The 24,334-nt window shown below is 42.1% G+C and overlaps 2 protein-coding genes across 4 annotated transcripts in view; one reads left to right on the forward strand and one right to left on the reverse strand.

The window, feature by feature from the left end:
• The first annotated feature begins 231 nt into the window (after positions 1-231).
• ppp2r1bb (protein phosphatase 2, regulatory subunit A, beta b) lies at positions 232-10,880 on the forward strand. Its single transcript, XM_029518230.1, has 15 exons — positions 232-345; positions 978-1,068; positions 1,192-1,292; positions 1,471-1,703; positions 1,862-2,009; positions 2,115-2,270; positions 3,337-3,451; positions 3,591-3,661; positions 5,198-5,332; positions 6,615-6,788; positions 6,952-7,012; positions 8,492-8,646; positions 8,824-8,966; positions 9,072-9,163; positions 9,278-10,880. The coding sequence occupies exons 1-15, from the start codon at positions 268-270 to the stop codon at positions 9,292-9,294; spliced, it is 1,770 nt and encodes a 589-aa protein (XP_029374090.1). The 5' UTR covers positions 232-267; the 3' UTR covers positions 9,295-10,880.
• A 3,720-nt stretch (positions 10,881-14,600) lies between these two features.
• Positions 14,601-24,334, reverse strand: part of sik2b (salt-inducible kinase 2b) — a 40,281-nt gene continuing 30,547 nt past the window's right edge. The window contains exons 10-15 of one of the 3 annotated variants that reach the window (XM_029516876.1): positions 23,040-23,271; positions 22,602-22,895; positions 20,546-20,703; positions 19,658-19,771; positions 19,327-19,415; positions 14,601-18,777 (exon numbers count right to left, since the gene is read on the reverse strand). In XM_029516876.1, coding sequence (XP_029372736.1) covers positions 18,129-18,777; positions 19,327-19,415; positions 19,658-19,771; positions 20,546-20,703; positions 22,602-22,895; positions 23,040-23,271 — 1,536 coding nt within the window. In that variant the 3' untranslated portion in view covers positions 14,601-18,128. Of the gene's footprint in view, positions 18,778-19,326; positions 19,419-19,657; positions 19,772-20,533; positions 20,704-22,601; positions 22,896-23,039; positions 23,272-24,334 lie in introns of all 3 variants that reach the window. The other 2 variants (XM_029516875.1, XM_029516877.1) reach the window with 2 other exon arrangements.

The raw sequence follows: 24,334 nt of genomic DNA on the forward strand, positions 1-24,334 counted from the left end.
TGGTTTAATCGCAGACTTTGTTGATAGCTGTTCAGTGGTGAATCGGGGTTTTGTGTGTGTGTGTAAGAGTAGGTTTGTTTTCTGTTTTCTGTTTTCTGTGAAATATTTCATGTGATCATTGTCAGTGCCGATGGCCCGGCCTGCTGATTCTCGGAGGTTCCCTGAAGGCAGCAGCGGAGGAGGGCGGGCCCTGCCGCCGCGGCTCTCTGGCAGAAACCCCGTAGTGCGGCACAGCAGCGCCATTCGGTAACTGCAACAGAATCCAAAATGGCAGGAGCTGATGGAGACGACTCTCTCTACCCTATCGCCGTTCTCATTGACGAACTGCGAAATGAGGATGTTCAGGTAACGACAATCATTTCTATTTGATTTCCTGTTTTTCTTTTACAAAGAAATTCATGTAATTTCGACCAGTTTTCTAAGTCCGAATGGTAACTAGCATCTATGCTAGCGTTCCGTTCCCGGCCAAGGCCTATGGTGGATTTTCTGCCGGGCGTACCCGGTCGGCTTGACAATCTGATCGTTTGTCTGGATTTACGGCATCTCGCCTTATATATATAAATATATATATATTTTTTTTCATCTAGTGTTTTAAATGGCCGAAATTTAAACATAATAGTTTGGAATTGGATAAACCTTGCCAAGCTAAACGGGTCATTGGTTTACCCGCTAGCGTTAAGGCTAATAGCTAGTAGTCCGCTAGCGTTGTGGTTAGCAATCACAACAACAGGGCGTACCAGGCCGCAGTGGGCAGAGCCCACTGATGTTAGCGTGTTTACTGCTTTCATCTTACACAAAACTAGCATTTCAGTCTAACTATTATCGTTCAATGCCACTGGCTAACGTTAACAAGCCTTTAAAGACGGAAACGCGAACCGTAGCCAAGGAAGTCCTTCTGGTTAGCAGTGACGCCCATTCATTGATACTTTATATCGTGCTTAAACTTTGTATTAATGTCACGTTCATATTGTGTTTAGCTGCGACTGAACAGCATCAAGAAGCTGTCCACTATTGCTCTGGCCCTTGGAGTGGAGAGAACTCGCACTGAACTCCTGCCCTTCCTCACAGGTAATAAAACGATCTTGTCCATAAAATGCAAACGCACCTGATGTCTGACAATTAGCCCTGGAACCCAATGTTTAGTCAGAAATGTACATATGTGCTTCACAAGTTTTTCCTGTCACCTCTCAGATACCATCTATGATGAAGATGAAGTGCTCCTGGCCTTGGCTGAGCAGCTTGGCAATTTCACGATGTTGGTGGGAGGGCCCGAATATGTCCACTGTCTCCTGGTAAGTTTATAAACATCCACATAACCCAACAATCTATGTACGTATACTTAAGAGATTTTTCATTACTTTTAAGCAGAAACAGCACTTTTGTTTGATGTATTCCGATCAGTCATCAGAATGTTTTGGAAGTGTGAATACTTTAACAACCCTTTTCCCCTTATCCCTTCTTGATACACAGCCTCCTCTAGAGAGTCTAGCTACAGTGGAAGAAACAGTAGTCAGAGACAAAGCTGTGGAGTCACTGCGGAAGATCTCTCAGGAGCACTCTCCAGTTGACCTGGAGGTCCATTTCGAGCCTTTGGTCAAGCGTCTGGCCAGTGGTGACTGGTTCACTTCTCGTACGTCTGCCTGTGGCCTCTTTAGTGTCTGTTATCCCCGCGTCTCCAGCACTGTTAAGGCTGAGATCCGTCAGTAAGTAGCTTCTTTAAAAAGGGATTTATGTGTGATTCTAGACATCATTTAATCTAGACCTGAACCAATTGATTGTAAAACCACTCAAAGTTAGCAGTCTAAAGAATTTTATTGTCTCCAATAAAATAGCTGACTTTTATATATATATCTCTCTCTAGGCATTTTCGCACCTTGTGTTCAGATGACACTCCTATGGTACGTCGTGCTGCAGCATCAAAGCTGGGGGAGTTTGCCAAAGTCCTGGAGCTTGATTATGTAAAAAGTGACATTATTTCACTGTTCACTGCTTTGGCCTCTGATGAGCAGGTATGATCACTCAATGTTAACATTACTGTAGAAATGCTGTCTCCTGTACATTTCTTGCTTTAAACCTAGGAATGGCCAAACTGATCCAGTAACTTTCTCCATTAGGACTCAGTGCGGCTGCTTGCAGTGGAGGCGTGTGTCAGCATTGCTACACTGCTGCCTCAGGAGGATCTGGAAACCTTGGTGATGCCAACCCTACGCCAGGCTGCTGAGGACAAGTCCTGGAGAGTCCGCTACATGGTGGCTGATAAATTCTCTGAGGTAAGCAGCTGAAAAATTTCTTCCTTGTTGCCTTTGTGATTAAATATGTAATCAGCAAAATTAAAAAATGTTTTTCTCTATAGACTGGAAACAAGCCTCAATGCCTTGATTCATGCTCTTCAGCATTGCCTTCATGAGTCTAGTGAGCAGGGAAATTCTGTGTGAATCTATGGGGGGGATGCAACAACATTTCTGAAAATTAATGAAAGTGGATATTTGATGTCATTCAGCATCAACCTCGAGTATTTATATAAATACAACTTTTTCTTCTTGTTTTTGTGTTTTTCCTCTGCCGATTTGTTCATGTAATTTTGTGTTCAATTAATATTGAACCCCCCCTCCTTTTTTTTTTTTTTTTTTTTTTTAAGTAACGTGAAAGGATTAAGATTGTGTTTATCCACGATTGGGAGATTTGAGAAAGCAAACATTTAACTTTTTGGTAGAAATGAATGTCATACAATGATGTGTTTGGAACTGCACTTGCTATAAATGGTTCACATGAATTCATTGGTGCACATTATACGACATCTTTCTTTACATAATGTTTAAAACGACAACAAAGTCTATCAAGCCCTATTCTCTTATTTTAGGAATGCTTTTTAGGATTATCCACAAAGCATTCTCTTTGAAGCAGTGATTGAAGAGAACATCCTGGTTATGTTGCTTTACATCAAAACCAGGGTGTATCCATGACGCTGTGTAGTATGCAGCATTTACTGAGTAGCCCATTTAACGTGGAAATGGAGCATCCATCACTTGTTTTGTCTTGGTAAACGTATCCTGACTTTCATTTGAAGTCACAGCCAAGAATATAGCCAACTTTTAACTACACATAAGTGTACTTTATTGTCTGAGCCAGTTTTGCAATTTATGTGGTCTTAAAAGAATTTCTATCTATCCCCACTAACAAGAAAAACACATTTCCATCTCTGTTGCAAATGTTCAGTATTTTTAAAAAGTGAAATGACTATTGCTAATCAGCTCAACTTCATACTCTTTTTGTTTGAAGATTTCCCATACATGTGAACCTGGATATTTAGAGACTCTGATTTCTTTCTCATTATAGCTCCAGAAAGCAGTGGGGCCAGAGATTACCAAGAATGACCTGGTGCCAGCCTTCCAGAATCTTCTAAAGGACTGTGAAGCTGAGGTCCGAGCTGCTGCAGCCAATAAAGTCAAAGGTGAGTGGCCCAGACTGTAGTAAGAAATCGAAGCCAGAGTCTGAAGACGGTGAATGCACAACCTAATTTGGACAGCTTGTTCCAGCTTTTTGTCAAGTCTGTTTTTTGACCAAGTACCATGTACTTCTTTGTCTATTAGAATTCTGTGAGAATCTCCCAGAGGATAATCGGGAGCAAATCATCATGACTCATATTCTACCCTGTGTCAAGGTAAAGCAAAGTTTAGTTAAACCTTTTATTTTCTGCCACACAAATTTTTCTGTGTTGCTTCATTTGTCAGTTGAACAAAAACCATTTGATCTGTTGAGTTACTAAGCAATGAAAAGGTCTTGAGGGCTATCTTTTTATAGTCTTCACCAAAGCATTGGTGCAGACGTGTGTTGATGTCTGCTCTACTAAAAACTTGCTGCTTTTTTTTTTTTTTTTTTTCCCTCTCTCTCTTGTTCTTTTTTCCAAAATCAGTAGGCATTAAAATTCAGTGGTAATAGTCAAGACACAGAAGTAATCAAAATGTGAACCTCAGCATCAAGTGAATGATTCACTCATAAGATTGACAGGTTGTCCAAAAATATCTTTTATATAACTCATGGCAGTAACTTTTCCAGTTTAACCAGGAAGACTCCTTTATGAAATAGGTTATAAGCTGTATATTGCTTGGCTCAGTAAATGGTAAGGAAAAAAATGTAACCGGCCAAACTTGTAAAATAAAAATAAAAAAGTAAACAGAATAATTTCACAAAGATCATGGATGAAGATTTGGTCCATAACTGCTCTTCCTTCCTCTTTTGATCAGCTGATCATTTGAAAACCCACTGAAGTAACAATCAGTCACATACATGGAGAAGAAGGAATATTTGTCTGATTCTAGCCAGTAGAGACAATACTTAGGATAATGTTAGTGACCATCTTTAGATGTTAGCCATAATTGCTACTGAGGGTCCTTGTTTAACGGGGTATTAGCAAAAAAAAAAAAAAAAAAACAGGTATGACATTGTCTATGTACTTCAGAGTTGGTCACTTATTGAACAGCAGGTGGCGCTGTTGTTTTTCTGTTCATTTGAAGTGCCACAGATGAGAAATTCTTGTATCTTGTTTTCTTGTTTAATTGATTGGCATTAGTGGCGAGACAAATTCCTGGATTCATACACTACTGGCTATAAAAGCCACTGCTGAGTGATGCTCTGCGTCACTGTGTTAATCCTGTCAACAGTAGAACAAGCTATACAGGTAATAACTAACTGCCACATGACCATAGTATCATACTTTTACAACTTTCTAACTTCAGATTATTCATGACCTGCAATACTATAGTTTAGGAGCCATCACAAGGTACAAAAGGATTTGTATTCCATAGAAAACTTGATTTCTTCAGTCGTGCTACAAAGAGTTATGATACAAATTTCTACTAAGAGCTTCCATGTGACTGGTTTGATCACTTATGTTAGAACATAACAGAGTAATATGCAGTTTTGCTGTCCTTTTGTTTATAGCACACTATTCCAGTTTCTGTCCACATCATAGAAGTTATTCAACGTACTGTAGTTAACTGCAATGACTGTTTGTCTGCACTAGTATTAAGTTCCCTTTGCTCTGTATTTACATATAGGTAGATTACAGCCTATCTCTCTGTAGTGTGTTGTGTGTATGAACCATGGCAGTTGGCTTGAAGTTTATTTACGCACTTTCTGTCTTAACTATTTGTTTGTGCTGATCTCTCTGTCTCCTGTGTGTCCCGTCCCTGACCAGGAACTTGTTTCCGACACCAACCAGCATGTGAAGTCAGCCCTGGCCTCAGTCATTATGGGCCTTTCAACTATCCTGGGCAAGGACAACACAATAGAGCATTTACTGCCTCTCTTCCTGGCTCAGCTCAAGGACGAGGTAAAGGAAATGCAGACTTGAAATCATCAGTATAAATTGCTCTTTTTTTAAGTTATACAACTGGCATTGGAAATCTTCTGTGTTCCACAAAGGTACCGAGCTCTTAGTTAACAGACTGTAGCTACTTGGTCGCTGCCACCAGATGTACCTGGCTACCACCTGGCCGGGTGGGAGGATGATTCATGTAGTTTTCAAACAGACTGAGACCGTGCAATTAGAAGATTGAACAGCTGTGTCTAGAGTGGAGCATAATGAAAAGCTAGATGCACCACATAAGTTATTGCTTGATGCGTTTTGATTGTATGTACAGTAGTAAATGTAGGTATTGACTAGTTAAAGTAGACTGAGCAAGACAATGGTTCCAGCTGGTAATGTAGAACCTAGTCTTAGTATTGAAATTGGCCTTATTCTTTTATCTGTCTATTCAAATGATTTATTGGCCTTTTAAGTCGGGCACATACTTGAAGTAGTTTTTTCCTTTAGTGGTTACTCTTATAAAGTTATGTAACATTGCATTACATGCCCTAAAGTTATGTATGTAATGGACATATATTGGCTCAAACCTCAAGTCATGTGTGAATGTAACAAGTTAACAGCCCAATCAAATCCTAATGAGAATATTTCAATGACCTAAATTTGACCACACCAGACATGAGTTTGACAGCAGAGACACAGTGTGTGTGTGTGTCTATATCTCATATGTTTTGAAATGCTTGAGACTGTCAGTTCTTCCATCGCTTTTCTTAGTCCTATTTAAAGATGGCCTCATTTCCTCACAGCACAAATATAAGGCCAAAAGTGTCTAATTGGATTACAATCCAAACTGACAGCTTTGACTTGCAGACTTCAATAGTTCAAGGTGCATCTATCTAAGGACAATTTAAAGGGACCAGGATGTAGAATGTTTTGCAGACATATCATTCATTATTTCAAACTGTCACATCGCCTATCTGGTTGCTACTCTCTTTGCTTGGATTTAAGTACCACAAATGTCTCACTTTAAGTTTTCTAGATGATGTGTATGTGCAGAGTCTTCGGCTGTTGCAGGCAGAAATGTGCAATTTGTAGAGTAACACATTTGGCATTTGTCAGTAACATTGGCTGTGAAGCACCAACTTCTCAGTTTTCAGAAACCATTGGCATGTTTCCAATAGAACAAACATTCGCAAACTTGCGGTAATTCAAAGTGCGGTGGCTGCCGGTGACACACCTGGTTTAGAAGGGTTAATATTCTTGTAGGGATCCTGTCATAAACTTAACCATCTTAATTTTTCTGTCACAGTGCCCTGAGGTGCGTCTCAACATTATCTCCAACCTTGACTGCGTTAACGAAGTGATTGGCATCCGTCAGCTCTCCCAGTCACTGCTGCCAGCCATTGTGGAGCTGGCAGAGGATGCAAAGTGGAGGGTCCGTCTTGCCATCATAGAGTACATGCCTTTGTTGGCAGGGCAGCTGGTGAGTCAATGTCTGAGAGTAGAAACCTGTCTGAAAATGCAGAAAAATTCTTTCTTTTCGGTACATTGCATAGAAATCTTGGGAACAGACGTACTTTATTAAGCCTGATCTGATGAGACAACCCAGAAATGGCTTCAATTATGCTATGACCTTGTTTCTTTAGGGAGTGGAGTTCTTTGACGAGAAGCTCAACACTCTTTGTATGGCCTGGCTCATTGACCATGGTAAGGCACGCTTGTGCATTAAAACTTAACTCTACAGAGTATGGTATTGTGTATTGTATTGGTAACCATCTTCCCTGGGAAGGACTCCTTGTTTCATACATTTTCTTGTTGGGCTTATTTTATTCTCTTTGGCTCTTGGTGCCCTGCAGCAGCCTGTAACACCTTAATGATGCACAAGCTCTTTTTTTAAGGACCTCACATAAAACTTGTTCCGTTTCCTCATTTTCCATTACGCACTTAAGCCTTGTTGCATTAGAGCATCACAGCTCTTACTCACCTGAGCCAGACTAGTCACCAGATGGATCTCTTCTTACCAATCTAACACTGAATTATTATGAGAACAGACAGCCTGAGGTGGAGAGAGCATATTGATCAACATAGATGATGGTGGTGAGAAAAGTCTGGGACTATAAATGAGATGTGCCAATCTCAGCTCTCTATCATTATCTAGACGCTAGTCAAGGGTTGCAAATATCATCTCATACACTTAATCTAGTAAACAGTAGTTGTTAATAGGGAAGGGGCAATGTGAACAGTAACTGCATTGTAGTAGAGTGACAAGTTTTCATCACAATTTTTGTCACTGGAGTCTGAAATTGTGTCACAGTGAGGTAGTTAAAGCACCCTATTTCACCCTTTCATATTTTTTGTATGCATGACTTAACCTGTTTAGGTTAACCTGGTTCTTGAAGGAAACACCCTCCAATTCATGCTTTGTGTTTATACTAGTTAATGGAGTTAAAACATTGTCATCTCATTGAGTGTTAGTTTATATCTGAAGAGACTTGTCTGGGCTTTTTTTCTCCAGCAGCACCTTTCTGTAAGGCAATTCAACTCACATTGTGTGCCCATTGAGGTACGCAACGCACAGCTCCATTGAATAAGCTGAGACATTGTCTTTTACATAAATTTTTCCATCACTATGTTGTGTTCTCTTCAAATGAAGTTTTCCAATTAGAGAGACACGTTGGCTGTTATGGACAAAGGGCCAGCTGGGTTACATCATTGGAATGCTGCTGCTGTGACTTTGCGTGTGTAGCTGGGGTTAACTTACATAAGCCCAGAATCTTTAGATCCGTCTCTGTAGCTGTTCACCCCAGATAGGTTTTATATTAAATTGAAGTGTGACATGACAATTTGAGTGCTCAGTGTACTGAATAACTATGTTAAATTCCATATTGTCTCATTACATGCAGCACATAGGCTGATTTAAGCCTTTGCTGAAGCAACATTTGATAACTTGTAGTTTTTCAGGTAATTTCAGTATTAACTCAGATGGGGAAAACAGAAGAAGCTTCAGAGTACAAGAGAAGGATGGAGACTTGACAAACGCTATACACACACACACTAAATGTTAACATACAGAAAGAATATAACATGGGGACATTAAGTAGCATGTAAGTGTAACCTCGGAGACCTGGATATTGACAAAACTGGATTGCATGATTCACAAAGAATGTTGTTGCTGTAATTTTCTAGTGTATGCCATTCGTGAAGCGGCCACCTGTAATCTCATGAAGCTGGTGGAGAAGTTTGGAGCTGAGTGGGCTCAGAACACCATTGTACCCAAAGTGCTGGGCATGGCCAACGACCCCAATTACCTCCACAGGATGACCACTTTGTTCTGCATAAATGTGAGTCAACAGCCACATCTCCCATAAGCCTGCTCTCATGTTTATTTCCTCAGGGTTGGTTAAAAACATTTAATGTCCAAATGTAACACATTTATATGTAGTTTTCCTCTCAAACTTTTGGATTTGTTACCTCATCAAGTTGTTCACTGTTGTGGCTATCCATATCGTGTATCCCAGGCTTTGTCTGAGGCATGTGGCCAGGAGATCACCACCAAGCAGATGTTACCAGTGGTCCTCAAGATGTCCAACGACCAAGTGGCCAATGTACGCTTCAACGTGGCCAAGTCCCTTCAGAAAATTGGCCCTGTCCTTGACAGCAAGTATGTTGTCTTACTAATTTAAATGCCAGATATTTTTCCTCCGTTCAGTGAGAAACTTACTTTGACAGCTGGTTAAATAATTCCTGCCCTCCCTTTACCCCAAAGTGCCCTTCAAACAGAGGTGAAGCCGGTGCTGGAGAAACTGGCCTCAGACACAGACATGGATGTCAAGTACTTTGCCCAAGAGGCTATCAGCGGTGAGTGTTTGTCGTCCTCTACCATTGTAGACAAACTCAATACATGAATATTATGTATGTATGTGTAAAGGTGAACAATGTAGTAAAAATCTCACTCTGTCCCTCTCTTCACAGTTCTGGCCCTAGCATAACCAACCCTACCTGACTTAACCCGACAACCACCCAAAACAACAACAAACACTTTTACAAGATATTTATTGATGTTCAGGAACAACTGGTAAATGTATAGAGAAAGCTGTTAACAATTGTTTTATCCTTTTTTCTTCTTTTTTTTTTTTTTTACTGTCCAGTAGTAAAAGTCCAGGCATAGAACAGGCTTCTTTGTTAACCTTTCTCTTTGCTGTAAATGGGTGCTTTAACAAAAGCAAAGTGTGATGAAATTACATGACGTAGTGCATGCTGACCAATGTGCTACTGTACTAGCTAGGCACCGCTAACCAGTATCCCTCTCACATTCCTCCCTTTTTAAAACCCTTTCCATTGTTGTGCTTTAGCCTGAGTCACTGCAGCAAATGACATGTCTGTGTTCGCTACCTAGCGCCTTGCTTGCTCACTGTGTTGCTCCACTGTCCCTCCAGTGCAAGATGCAAACTTTGAGCAGCAGATGGATCAACAAGCTGTTTATTTTGCTAAGCCTCCTTTGAAAGCTTTTTCCCAGAGACACTGGTGTGGCTCTCCGGAGAAGTCATTGAAAGGTCTGTTCAGGTGTTGTAGACTGTCCTTTTCCCCCCGCTAGTTCAAACCTGTTGTCTCCTAAATGTCTCTCAGGACAAAGAGTTATTGAGGGTGTCCATTACATTGTTTAATCTTTCAAAAAGTGCATGTAGTAATCAATTTAAAATGGTGTCCTTGCTCCACCTGATCAGACCGCCCTGCCCTTCAGTAACATTTGTTTTCTGTTACTGCACAGGTTGAGTTGGTCAAAGACAAATGACTATCCCGACAGCATTAGGAAGACCAGCTCAGTCTGTGTTCCTCGTTATAGCTCCTCCAAATTCCCAGTGATATTGTTGATGTACAAGGGTGGGAAGTAGTAGTCAGATGTGACACTGCAATATGGCATTGCTCTTAATCTTTGTGCCAATGACTTTGAGCAGCAGTGGTGTTTTTCCTTTTGGTATTTCTGGGTAAACGTTTTCACCTGTTCTGTTCTGCACAGAGACATTGTTTTTTGTTTGTTCTTTTTTGGACTTTAATAGGATGGTAAAACTAAATTGACTACAGCTATCAGAGCCATGAGTATTAACAAAACATGGCGCTGCTCGTGTCCTAGAGTCGCCCAGTTTTCCTCTATATTCATGCCAAATCCTCCACTGTATGTGAGAATTAAAAGCGGAAGGTATGAGGGCATTTCGGCCTTTTGCTTGCAAATCACAATGGAGAACAAGAGCATGCTTTCAGTAGAAGTGGGATGGGGGCATGGAGCATGTGTATGTAAGGCTGCATAATGTTTTATTATGGGGTGGGAGCTGGGGTGGTTATGGGTGGGTTGAATAAATGTATCGTCTGTGTTGATAAAAGAAACTTTTGTCTTTCTCTGAACTCTTCCCGCAGCTCCCTTCTCCCTCCTGCTTCCATTTTTTTTTTCTCTTGAATAAACCTTGATTGTTGATTGTCCCGTATCACAAAGACAGTGCTTTTATTTTTGTTTTGAATTCTCTCCACCATTGGGATGCTGTACTACTGTATCTTCATCTGAATAAAGTAACTCAAAGGACTGGGTGTGGCCTGCTTCGGTTATTAGTCGTCATGCTTCTGTACATCGAGCCCATCTGCGCCGCGGTAAGCAACACCATTACTCTTTAAAGCAGACACTTTGAAGATGTAAAATTACATTTTCTTTCCAGTCTGATCTTGAGACAACACAAAGAAAAGCTGCCTTTCCATCAGGGTTCTTGGGTGACATGATCAAGTCCAAATAAGTCAGGCTCCTTCAAGCTGCTTGGTGACTGAGCGCACAACAATTTTTAAATCTTGCCAAAAATGTGATTGGCAAGAGGTCCGGATTTGGCCGTCAGAGACCTTGACTTTGTTTTGAAGCCATTCCTGTCTACCCTTGGCTTCAGTTTTGGGCCCATGTTAAAGCTTCCTGGTCACGTTTGTTGCAGCCTGCAGCAGGTTCAGGATTTCTCTTCTACTTCATTCTGTCTTCAGCCCTTCAGATTCTGCTGAAGCAGCTCAGCCACCATGAGGATGCCTGATGGGTGGAATGTGCTTTGGGAAAAGCAAAGGATGGATTTTGGTTTAGTGTAAAATTTGTGATATCCTGTAAAGAGAAACCAAATTCTCTTTGGCTTGATGTGAAGTGAAGGCCTGGTTCATAAAGGAGCAGGGAAAATGTGGGATTGGTTTCACATGTTCCTGCTGTGATGTTTGGGCCGCAGGGAACCACGCGGAGCTGGGCAGGGTCTGCACCTGACACCTGGCCCTCAGCCCGACTGCTGCAGCTGTCAATAAGGGCCAGGCTTTCTTCCGTCTGCATGTGAGAAAATAATGTTTCAGTGTCACCACATTAATGCGGCTTCATTTCCTTTAAACTACATACAGCATCTGGTTTGTTCATTTCAAATGAGTAATCAGCAGAGAGGATTTGGGAAATCACTCACATGGCAGAGACCTTTATGAGAATCTGGGCCTGCCCTTTTTTAATCTGCTTAAGTCTCCCATTAGCCTCCCAGTCCTCCCTCTGACTGTGTGGCTCCACGCAGAGCACACTGTGCCACTGTCCCACACAGAGAAGGTGGGGTTCGTGCAGCAGCCGTGTGCCAGTACTCAGCTACTGGGCCCACCATGAGGCTGAAGCAGCTTCAAAGCAGGATGTGTTTTTTGGAGCGGGACTGATAACATAACCAAAGCACTAACTGAACTTTCCCTCATGTCCTCCAAATCACCAAAAGTTTTCTTTTTTCTAAGCTAGTGATGTAAACAGTGGAACAGGCCGAGCTTTGAACTGCAATTTTTCCAACAGCCGAAAATCTTCATTAAAACCCGATTACTTGAGGACCGGAGCCAATTGGTCTCCTAAATCTGATCGCGTTCATGGGGCAGTAATGAAACAGCAGAAACCTCTTTCTCTCCATGTAGATCCTGTTGTTTGGGTGGATTTTCTGCAGCTCCGGCCCTTGACAGCGCTGAGAGCCCTGACGTCAATGCAGCTGCCTCTGAGGACTGTGTCATTTATAATGAAAGGAGTCAAGCAAAGCCCCCACAAGGTACAACACACAGACACACACAGAGGTCAGATGCTCTCAGGGTGACAAATGACAAACATCAGTCAGGGAGAGCAGGAATGTTGGCTCATTTTCCCCCAGTCACCTTGTCTCTTCTGTCCTCTGTCAGCGCTGCAGCAGGGCTTCTCTCCAGATGTAATCAGAGGGTGAGAGCTCCTGAACTGCAGGAGCTGGTTTTTCCTGCCACTACTGTACAGGGATTTCAACTCTGTCCATCTGCTGGCCAGCGTGTGTTGAGTGTGTGTCCGAGGACAGAGGCTGAACAATGGGGGACATGTTTGAGTGCAGTTCGACCTTCAGTGATGAGCTGGTTTCATGTGAGAAAATCTTTGCTCCCCACACACACCATGCAGGAGTACAGCATTTACGTCACAGCTTTGCTTTTTTAGAAATACACTTCTCTTTTTGTGTGTGTGTGTGACACAGCGAAACAGAAACCCAAAGGTTATTTTTATTTATTTTGTCTTCTGCACGCAGAGCTCCAGCATGTCTTTTTCTTTTTGGTGCTAATCCAATACAGTGCTCTGATCTTCTGCGCTAAAAGACGCAGTAGGATGTTGTCATCCACCCTCTCATTGTTGTCATAGCAACCATTGATGTCATTACAGTATACTTTAGCCTGATGAGTGAATAGGCTTCTGATATTGTGATATATTAGTGAAAAAGGGGGGAAAGGAGATGATTACCGTTGTTTCACCTTTTCATCCTTTGTCTCTTCCCTCAGGAGTGACAGTGACGGACTGACTGCTGGAGGTCTCAATCGCAGACGCTGCTCGTGAATTCAGACTGTAAATAACTCTGAAGAAATGTGCTTTGAGGTTGCACTTTTCAAATAGGGAATTGTGTCAAAATACAATTTTCACATTTTCAGTTAGTTTTTAGCACCATTTTTAACCTTTTAGCAGAGCAGGAGTTCTATTTATTTATTTAACACTCATGGGTGGATCCCAGTTTAAAGCTGCTGTGTGTCAGCTACCTTTGCAGAGTCACGGTAACTTTGCATCGAAGGCAATAGATGCAAAATGTGCACTGAAAGCTGATGAGTGTGTAGCAGAGTTTTACATGTGACCCATCCCTCGTTTCATACACGTCAGATCCCTGGAAATGAGACACTGATTTCTGTGAACAGAATGACGCCACCTCTTCCCTCCCCCCTCTCTCACCTACCTCTGGTGTATTAGTGGGATTAACTGTTCTCATTCTGAGTGGGTTGATTGGATTGACATGTTCTCGCTACATGATCCTTCCCACACAGGGGTGAGCAGACCTGTGCCCCTAAACCGATTCTGAAGCCCTTTCACTCATCCTGACATCTTACTCTGAATCTACTGACCACCTGTAACATAGGGCCGGACTGAGGACAGCTAACCCCTTACCCTGGCTGACCCCCCCCCCAACTGTAGAAGGGGTTTGATGCTTACGTCTTTTAATAAATATTGGCAGGCAATTGCCACTGAGACAGACTGAATGTGATGTCAGATGATTTGATCTGAGGGACAGGACTTGAGTTCTTATCAGTGTTGATGAATTATTCAGTCTGTCTCCCCTCCCTCACCCCCTCACCCGATCCCTCCTCCCCCGTTAACAGAGAATGAGAGTTCAGCAAAATGCTGCAGTGGCTCACAGCTGCTCGTACCAAACAGCAGAGCAGTGGAGGTTACAAAATTAAGACCCATAGTTAAAGGTTCAGTTCACACAAATCCCTGAACTCAGGGGAAAAAAAAACCAAACACATTCTGCAGATAATGGAGCTTTGCTTTGTTTTTCACATTTCATGCCTCCAGTTAACATTAGTGCTGGCTGTTTTATTTAAAATGACCTCCCTGTAATACAACCCTGACCCTCATTGTCATGTGAACTCAGGAGAGCATCAGATCCTATTTGTCTAGACAGTGAGAACCCTCTACAAATTTGAATGATTTAAATTTGGTGTCAAGTCTCCTGCTACGGGGTTGGATGTGTCTCTGTCTTCATTTTGTGTTAATCGTTTGTTTTATGTAAATGGCCACCGGCACTAACCACACAACTTCTTTTCTAATCAGGCCTGATGGTGAAGTTTCTGGCTTCAGGTGAAGTGTGCCCAGCTGCACCGTCACCACTGACAGGTAAACACGTCTCATGTTCTGGCTGAATTGATTTCAGAAAAAGTTGTTAAATCTGTATTAAACACAGTGAAATCACAAAAAAGAAAAACACCCAACATGTTAATCTGTTCAATAAATCTTTTTTAATCTCAACAGCAAGTTAGCTTATGTGTGGTCAACATCAATGAAGGTAAATATAAAACTGGATTTCTATTGATAGATTGATGTTTTTGTTTTATCAGCAGGAGGTGAAATTATGATACTTGGAAACACGTCCACTAGAATCTTCATGACTTAAGTCTTCAACTAGAGAAATATTGCTATAATACTTTCAAATGGCATACACTGATTGACCAAGAAGAAAAAGCACAGTAGACAAGCTGACAGAGAAGCTCCAAAACTCCACATGGTGGGTCATACAGGGAAACTTCTGAGGGACTTTGGTTTTGTACCTTTGTAAAACCTGGCTCTACTAAATGTTTGGGAAAAATATAAACAAACAGAAAAAAATCAATCATAACAAAATAAATGATAAATGGGACCAACCCAAAAAAATGGTGCTATTGAAAATCTCAGCTTAGATTGAAAATACGAAAAGTAAAAGGCACACCGAACACTATTCAACACAAAATTCACCTCGGTGCAACTTGAGCGTGCACAGAGGATTCACTACATCCCTAATTTGTACAAAGAACACTCATCGTAAACTGAAAAGTGTTACTCTTTCTTGGATCAATATCAATAATCAGATTAAATGTTACTATGTCAGGTCTTTCTTTGAAAGAAATTGTTTTGTGTCCATTATTGGTGGAGAAGAGAGAGGATAAAGGTGTTTCCAATAGATTGTTCATCTGCCAGCAAACGGCAGAGCAATACAAACCTCGCTCCACCTCCTCCTCTAGCTACATCTCTTCTTCCCCTTGTTGTCAAAGTGCTCCAGTATTTAACTTCCACAGATCATCCTGCAGCTGCTCTAGTCTGACCACCAACAAAATGAAAGAAAACAATCATCACCATATTCACCTAAAGGAGAAATCCACCCTTGAATACTCACACAGTCCTTTAGTCACAACCTCATGTTGAACAGGTCATTTTCTTTTCTAAAAAATATTTTCAGCATGACCCAGAAACGGGGTGTGATCTAATTTCCTGTCAATAGAAGCTGGATGCATGAACATATTAACATATCCAGTTTGTAAATTACAGGGCGAAACTATTGATGTGGCCATAAGACCTGTTTTGCAACAAGTCTTGTGGCTGCAGAGCAGCTTGTTTCTGTGACTAATAAATGCCAGCATCACATGCTGACTTCTTCAGCTTTTGCTTTTACATTCTGAGTGATTTCCATTGAAATCTGGATGTATTTTAACTACAACCAACTAATCTTCCTGCTTGTGATGGAATTTTTTTTCAACCACTTTATGAAATTGTGTAGATCAATCAAACTATTGACCACAAAAAAAAAGAAAAAAAAGAAAAAAAGAATCATTATTATGTTGCGAAACAGTGTCAGAACTATTTCAGGGTCGATTTTTCCTTTAAGTCTTGCACAGGACTCCAACAAGAGTTGGTCCACATTTTCATCATCATTAAAGAAGCTAACTGCAACTAGATTCCTCGCCAAACAACTTCTGCATCTGAGTGGCTGATTATGAAGACATCTCAGTCTAATGCTCAGAGTGAGAGTGACCACCTGGTCTGAAAGCTAATCTGACCACAAACCCTCCTACAGTTTACATCCCGACCACTTATGGTCACAGTCTGACAGATGGTCACAGATGGTTATAGTCCCATCTCAAGCCGCTGCCGTTTGCCATTCTGTTATTTCAATTAAAAGGTTGTCATCTCTTTTGTTTGTTTTTTTAAATCAACATCATCTGTCAGAGAAGATACATCTGTACACTTCAGTTAGATTGAACACAGTCGAAGTGCTGCTAAATAAAGCCAAAACTCTCCTTTGCTGGCTGTAACACAAAGAGTGGTGGTGAACTAGAAATCAACATCCAGGTGACTAATGCTGCTCTTTGTCTCACAGCAGCAACGTCAGAGAGGAAACATTCTTTAATTAAATCTACTGCAGGAAAATCTTGAAAACTTGATTCATTGTCAAAACGGCACAGAGGCATGACTGTAGCATCAGATGATGTGAACCAGTAATAATCTAAAAGCTACAACTGCGCATTGAGGAAAAAAACACGGTGCGTGTTAATTCTCTTTAAGTAATGACCACGAATGTGATGGAGCCAAAAAAATCTGAACTTTCAATTGTACAAATAAACATGATCACACACAAACACGGGGCGAGTGAGTGAGAGATTATCACCTGGTTACATCATCAGCCTAAGTGATGTCACTGCTGACGACTCAGAGTTCCCTTGGAACCAATCAGAGCTGGCTGTAAAGGTGAGGCTTCATTTCATAATCCCGCAACATTAAGGATTTCTATTGCTTCAGTATTGCCACAAAAATAGAATAATATTGACTGTCTAACACCACAACTTCTGAACCAAACGCACGTTAATTACATCAGCCCTCATTTATCAGGAAAACACAAGACCCACAATTCAACTGTTAAACAGATGTGCGGCCATTTTGCCTGAAAAAAAAAAACAAAAAAACAAACTAATGGGTAATTATCCTCATTTTGAGTATAATGAAACCTGGTGAGTGTTTGGAAAAGTGAAAAAGCAGTTCAGTAGTGTAAGAAATAAAACAGGATCAGTAGTTATAAGATACAAAAAACACAAAGAAAAAAGTGAAAAACTTTTTCAAGAGCTTCCAGCCATATATGCTATATCTAATATTTCAATTAGTTTGTGAACTAAAAATAGCTTAGAGAGCGTTTATCATTGTTGAAAGCACAAAGCTGAATAAACGGTGTATTACTCAGTAATCTTCACTCTTCACGGTCAGACCTATTGTTTTTTTGGAGTAATACTCTACATGTTAGTGTTCAAACTACTACACAGCAATCACATCAGCCTTTGCACTCACATTAGTGTATAAAATAACTGCCAGACACTTTTAACACTTGAATTTGTGGTGATATCCATGGTACCATGATAAATGAGGGCCATTCTCTTGTTCACTTGTTTTTTTTTTTATGTATTGAATTTAAAAAAAAATGCACAAAAGTGTTTTGAGATGTGTGTTTTGAGATGTGTGTTGTAGACGGCGTCCTATTTTAAATATGAAAAGCACTGCTAGCCTTTGTGCTTTTGGTTGCCAGTCAGTCAGACTTAAACAAGTTCACTTCCAAACCATTTGTAGGTTAAATGGCGCTCTCTGGCAGCCTCCTCGCCTCAGGCTGCACGGCGCAGCCCTCACAGGTGGCACAACAGCAGCTTGACCAAGTCAACACGGTGAAACTTACACTGGGCCACATATCGGACCTGTTCCTGCCTCAGAGAGCTGATGAGAACGAGAACAGAGGAGAAGAATAGAGGGAGGTAGGCTAAAGGAAAGGGAAAGAAATGTCTGAGGTTCATCACAACTAAGAAATGAAGTTTGCATTAGTCGTACAAAAATTAACACTTTCCTTCCCTGTTGCTACGCTTGTGGCCTCCATTTAGATCTCTGTTCTGTCTGTTCTGGATGCTGTGTAGGCTCTCATTGCTTAATACTGATTTCCATTAACCCTCTCAGTGGGCTCTAGTTGACCAGTACAAAGCCATGCTGTGAGTCTACCGTCTCCATCATTTCACTGTCTAGGAGGGAACTCTGCAGCTCAGGTAGGCTCAGATCATTTGAGCGCCCTGGGCCGACCAAAACCCCTGCCACAGCTCCAGCCTCACACTCTCCTGGAGCAGGTGGGACCAGTGATGAGGGGTCCAGAGGGAAATCATATTGCTCTGGGTGAAGAGCCTCAGCAGTAGAAGGCCCCAAGGCCTGCTGCTCACAGCCTGTAGCGAAGCTGAAACCCAGGCCACTGGAGGATGCTTCATGAGGCTGGGGATGGTGGAGCTGGTGGTGAAGGTGAGATCCAGGGAGTAGGTGCTGCGTATAGTGGTGATGGCTCATATACGGGTCATAAATCAGACCCTCGCCTGGTTCAATCAAAGGGGTCAAACTATGCGGGTGGCTGAAGGGAGGAGAGGCCTGAGGACTGCTCTGTTGCTGGGGCTGAGGCTGATGTGTTGTTGGCATGGGGGGAACCTGGGGGGAACTTTGAGGTGACACTGAGTCCAGAGCAGGGCTGCCTGTCGGGTAGGATCCTTCAGCTATCTGCATCTGGTTGAAGTAGGCCTGCAGCCCCATGCCCTGTGACTGCTGCTGCAGGTACATCCTCTTCTGGTTCAGTCTGTAGGGAGAGCAGTCGAGCCTATTTAGATCAATATAGCTTTTATTTTATCTGCACAAACAAGAACAAAGACTTTGCAAAATGTATGTAGAAGCAGTCATTGGCAAAACTTCAAATGAAACAGAGTTGGGAAAAAAAGTCAAACATTTCATTTCCTGCAGGTTGTAGATGTGTCAGGTTAGCAACAGTCACTAAATTGCTTCCCACATCACCATTATTAATGAAAAGTGCTCATTGATCAACCAATTAGTTAATGGATCAAAAATGGGGATACAGTTTTCCGACACAACTGGTTTCAAATCAAAATCAAAAATCAAATCAGATTTAGTTGTATAGAGCCAAATCATAACAGTTACAACAAGGCAGTTTACATATAGAGCAGGTCTAGACCAAACTCTTTCTAAAATTATTTGAAGAGACCCAACAGATTACAACAGAATACAATGGTGAGGATCCCCACTGCTAAATGATCAAAACAGAAAAATATGTATCAAACATAAAAAGGCAAAAAAAAAAAAGTGTGAAACAGACATTTGTAGCATGATTTACCTGTGCTCCTGCAGCTGTTGCTCTAAACTTCGAGGGGCCTCCTTACAGAAAAGTTGGCAGCTAGCAGGACTGTTAGCCAAGACGTTGGCCTTCTGGGCAGAAGAGAGGTTGGCTCTGATGATTGCTTTTAGGGTCACTACCATAACTGGCTCTACAAACTCATTATTGTTGCATCTTGGAAGAGGTGATAAATGGTAAATTTCAAATTGATATTGCTGAATGTAAATCAGCCAGTTGGCTCGACAAGACGGGTCTTTATCAGACATAAACTTATGTATAGACCAGTTGATCGTCTTCATAATGAGTAAGTGTAGTTGAAGTTGGACTGTACCTGTAGTCTATGAGTGAGGTATTGTGTCTCCAAACTCTGTCTTCGGGACAGGAGAGGCGGCTGTGGCCCGCCTTGATATAAAGCTAAGCCCTCGTGCTGCTTGGACGCCTCACCCTTTGATCAAAAACAAAGCATTAGAACAAGGGACTCACATGCCCATGTTATCTGCACACGCATGCTCAGGGGCACGGGTATCCCAGATGCCCCCTCCTGTTGGTTAATAAAGCTGTGTCAGGGTCTGGGTGCTTCATCGTGTGGTCTAACTGGATTATCCATGCTGTCTCCTGCCCAAATGCCTGTGTGGTGACTGATCAGCCAGATGCTTTTCTCTAAATGGCATGTACCGCAGGGATTTCACATTAGTTAAATGAGATGAAAGCAAATTAAAAGGATGATGGGGACTGAGCATCATAACCAACAAGGACCTGCATTATTGCATCAAGAGACACGGACAAGAGGAACACAACTAGATCTTATCCTGCCTGTACAATTGATTTTGTGTGTCCTTTTCTAAGGAAAACCTTAAAATCTATCTTCAAATGGTTAATGTTGCTCTGTGTGCATCAGTTTGTGTATATGTGTGTTAGTTGCTTTGCCTATTGAGTTCCAGTCACTACTATGGGTCTAAGTCTAATTGACTTCAACAATGGCTGCATTCACTTTGGCCTAGGTTTCAGGCCCCAGGGGGACGGGAGACAGTAAACAAGCCACAGTTGGCTGCCTCTCCTGGGGTTACACAACAGCCTGGGTGCCTGTATGTTTTTTTGGGCAACATGGGGTGAGGATAGTAGAGAGACTGAGGCTGAGAAAAGGGTTGAGAAAAAAGATCTTGAATGCGTTTAAGTGAAGAATGAGTCTGCATTTTTGGGTGACTGCAGTAGGACTAACCTCCAGGAGGTTGTGCAAGTGGTGCTGTGGTCCCAGGGGGCCCAGGATGGCCCCATCCCCGGAGCCCATCTGCTCCACCAGCATCTGTACTTTGTTTAGCTCCAGGATGCCTTTGGTCCTTGCCAAGTTCTGAAGGTGCTGACGAAAAGCAACCAGACCTGATAGCACAAATAAATACCCAAAGTAGAGTCACTATGGATTTTCTGCCGCTGATCAATTGCATCACTTTTGTCTTCATAACAGGATGTAAAAAGCTCCATCCTTTCAGAGAGTCAGACTTAATCCTCTCTGACGTTAGTGAAGTGGTCGACGGGTTCACACTTCTCATCACCTAATCTGACAATGTGTCTGGATGTACGTCATGAGCTGCTGTTGGTGTATGTGTTTGTGTGTGAGGGACAGCAAGTAGCAAGACCCATCCAGTGGTGATGCGTGGTAGCTGTGAACGACGGGACCTGACTCACTGCGACGGTGGGAGTTATTTAAAACCAGAGTCAGCAGTCTGACGCAAAAGAATGCACTGCAACAACACTCTCCAAAGAGGATTATTCATAAATAAATAAATAAATAAATAAATAACCACAAATACCACCTAGGAGTTGCACAGTGCCAATGTAGTGCTTAAAAGTATGCTATAATTATAGTTTTACTTGGCTAATCCAGCGATTTACAACCAGCGGGCACAGAATAATGTTACTATAAAGAAAAAAGAAAAGAAAAAAAAAGGGCTTGAGCTTGTCTCTTTTATTTTAGCTCCTGTTTATCTCAGGTGTGGAAGTAGAGACAAATCCTCTTTGCCACTGGCTGAAACTTGGAAAAGAGGAAGAAAAACAAGACAGACTGAGCAATACAGAGGGAGAAGTAATAAGTGAGGGATAAATGGATAGATTGGTGGGGAGGGGTTATGTGGGCTGAAACCTTCAAATATCTGTCTGATTCATATTGTGAATCATCACCTTTGTAGTCGTCACTGGAGAGGGTGAGAGACGGAAAGGGAGAGAAGGAAGAAATGGGAAAAATGTGTGTGAAATGGACGGGGGGAGGGGTGGGATTCGAGGTAAATGAGAGGGTGGGAATGAGGCACTTCTATCCAGAAGGCAGAACACACACACATATATTTATTTGTGTGTGTGTGTCTGCCTGTCTGTCTGTATCTGTGTGACGGTCTGAGGGAGTAGCTGCAGCTGGGGAGTTGCAGCTGTCATGAGAATCAGAGCTCTCCCTCTTTACTGGTGCTGGACTCAGACATATGCACGATGACACTTAATACAGCAAACTCTGCAGTGACTGAGCTACTGGAGGTGTGTCCAATCTGGCATTTAATTTCCACAATATGAATCACTTGTGATTTCAAACAATTTCCCTTGAGTTATTCTGCTCCTTGACAGCAACAGTGTTACCAAAATGTCTTCTAGCAATCTCCTCATTTCCACGTCTGAACCTGCTGCATTCAGCTGTGTGGATTCAGAAATAAAGATAATGATGAAGTACTTATAGCAATTCCTTCCCTAACCTTTTAAAGCAAACTGAATCCAATTCTTGCCATTGAAAATGTGAAACCTACGTTACCCACAATACATCAGGTCAGTAAGAGATTAGGGTGTTTTAAGATACTAATATTAATGTACCAGGGTCAGTAGGCCATAGAGTTGTGGTGAGTTGATTTTGACAGCTCCATTTGGAGCCAACAGATGCTTTTGAAAACTTATTTTAATAAGTATGGTTCCCTAAAACTATTCCTAGGAAACACTGATTTATATAACTGGTATTTTTCATCTCTTCTTTGCAGCCACCTATTACAACTAAGCCATTAAACCACACTAAAAATGGGATGTCATATAACACAAAGATGAATATATTCTACTGGCAGAGTGGCTGTATGCAAATTTCGTTCCAAGATCACGTGCAGTACTTGGGTTGAGGGAGTGACTTCATTATTAATCGGTGCAGTTTAAGTGCACACCGAGAAATGGATATTATGAGAGATGGTCCAAAAAAAAAAAAAACAACTGCACATGCAATAAAGAAAAAAGTCATTAACACTGATGGTTCTGACCTTGCGTGAGGGAGGTGTCAGAGGCACGGCGTCCTTCTCTGAAGCTGATAGGGGAGCGGTTGTGTGTCTCCCTGTGCTGGGAAGTCAGGGCAGCCATTGCTGGATTGGTGGGACGAGCACTTAGAAAAGGTGTTGGAGTGAGCCCGCTGGCAGAACTGCTGGGTGGTACCACTTCACTGAGCGAAGGGGGATCCTCTAGCAGACCAAGGTCACTGTGCATGGAGCCCATATCGTAGCCAATATCTGAGTCCATGCTACCCATGGAAGGGTTGTGGCCAAGCGCGAATAATTTAACTAGAGAGAGTGGGAAAAAAAAAAAAAAAAAAATCTTTATACATTTTCAAGAAATTGATTTAAAAAAAAAAAAAACAAAAAAAAAAAACCTTCCTTCTAGCACTTGACTGGGAAGTGTGTAGTGTGTTATATCAGGTGACATACCTTGGTTTGAAGGCCCTGGCTGGTTGGTGACCTCAGAGAGGGTGTGTCGCCGTTGGCCAAACCGTGCCGTTTGATAGGCAGAAAGTAGGTGGGGCGATTCGTCCTCTGTGTCGGGCTCCTCAGTCTCAATGCCCTCATCTATTGACGTCTCCATCATGTTGCTAGGCGACGAGGTGGAGGACTTGCGGAGGACAGTGGGAGGAGGCAGGGGATCCAGAAGGCAGCCATTCACCTGGATGTGGGGAGGAGGATTGCCCAGAAGGAAATAGCTCCATATTAAAGAAAGCAGGACACATTCATATTGGGACAATCAAAAATAAAGGTTGTTAGTAACATCCGGTACACTACACCAAACACACCCAATGGTGACCACACAATTGGTCTGTGTGTTTGTTAAAGCACTGGCCTGTCTATGTGTTGGCGTGGAGGTGGAGGGTGGAGATAAAGGAATGCATGGCCAGGAAATGAGCTTTGACTGAAAGTGCTTTTTGACTGACATGCACACACACAGACTAAAACACATACGTACACGCACACACACACAAATATAATTTGCATGAGTTGCTGCAGTAACCGGGAAGCCTTGTTCTGGTCTAGAAAGAGCAACTTTGCCAGTTCCCCATCTGCTTTCTGTAGTGTGCTGGGATAGGAATGCTGTTATTCAACCAATTTGCACACATGCAAGCACGTGCACACATATGCACACACACACGCAGACAGAGAGCAAGAGAAAGGACAGTGGGGAGAAAAACATACTGAGAAATCGGTGATGAAAAGGGGTGGGGTCATAAGAGGAGTGAAAAGTTCAGATGAAGAAAAGAGTAGATGGAAAGGAAGTTGAATGGAAAATGAAAATGGCAGAAGAACAGGTCAAGGAAAAAGAAAGCCAAATGCTAAGGAACAAAAGATGAGCTGTTGGCTGATGGGTAGGAAGCCACAGCAGCAAGGTTGCTGGAGCAGCACAGCAGCTTCCTGTCCATGTGTGCCCACTCAACTCAGCATTGGGTCACATCATCATCACAGGACCACTTACATAACCATGCTTCATTCATGCAGATAACACATGCACTGTCTCGGCTCTGTTCTTCACACAAACACACCCGTCTTTATTGAAAGGCAGGTCTGATAGAAAAGCAAACTTGAAAATTATACTGTGTTTATGTGAATGTGTTTGCTTGTGTGTGTACAGTAAGTAACCATGCAGGTGTGTGAGGCCATCATCTCAGTGTGTTCTTTAACAGTCAGTCAGCTTAACAACAGGGCTGGAGGAAAAGGTCACTGGTTGGCACAGATAA

This window comes from Echeneis naucrates, chromosome 13 (genome assembly GCF_900963305.1).
Source record: "Echeneis naucrates chromosome 13, fEcheNa1.1, whole genome shotgun sequence".
In the NCBI taxonomy this organism is placed as follows: Eukaryota; Metazoa; Chordata; class Actinopteri; order Carangiformes; family Echeneidae; genus Echeneis; species Echeneis naucrates.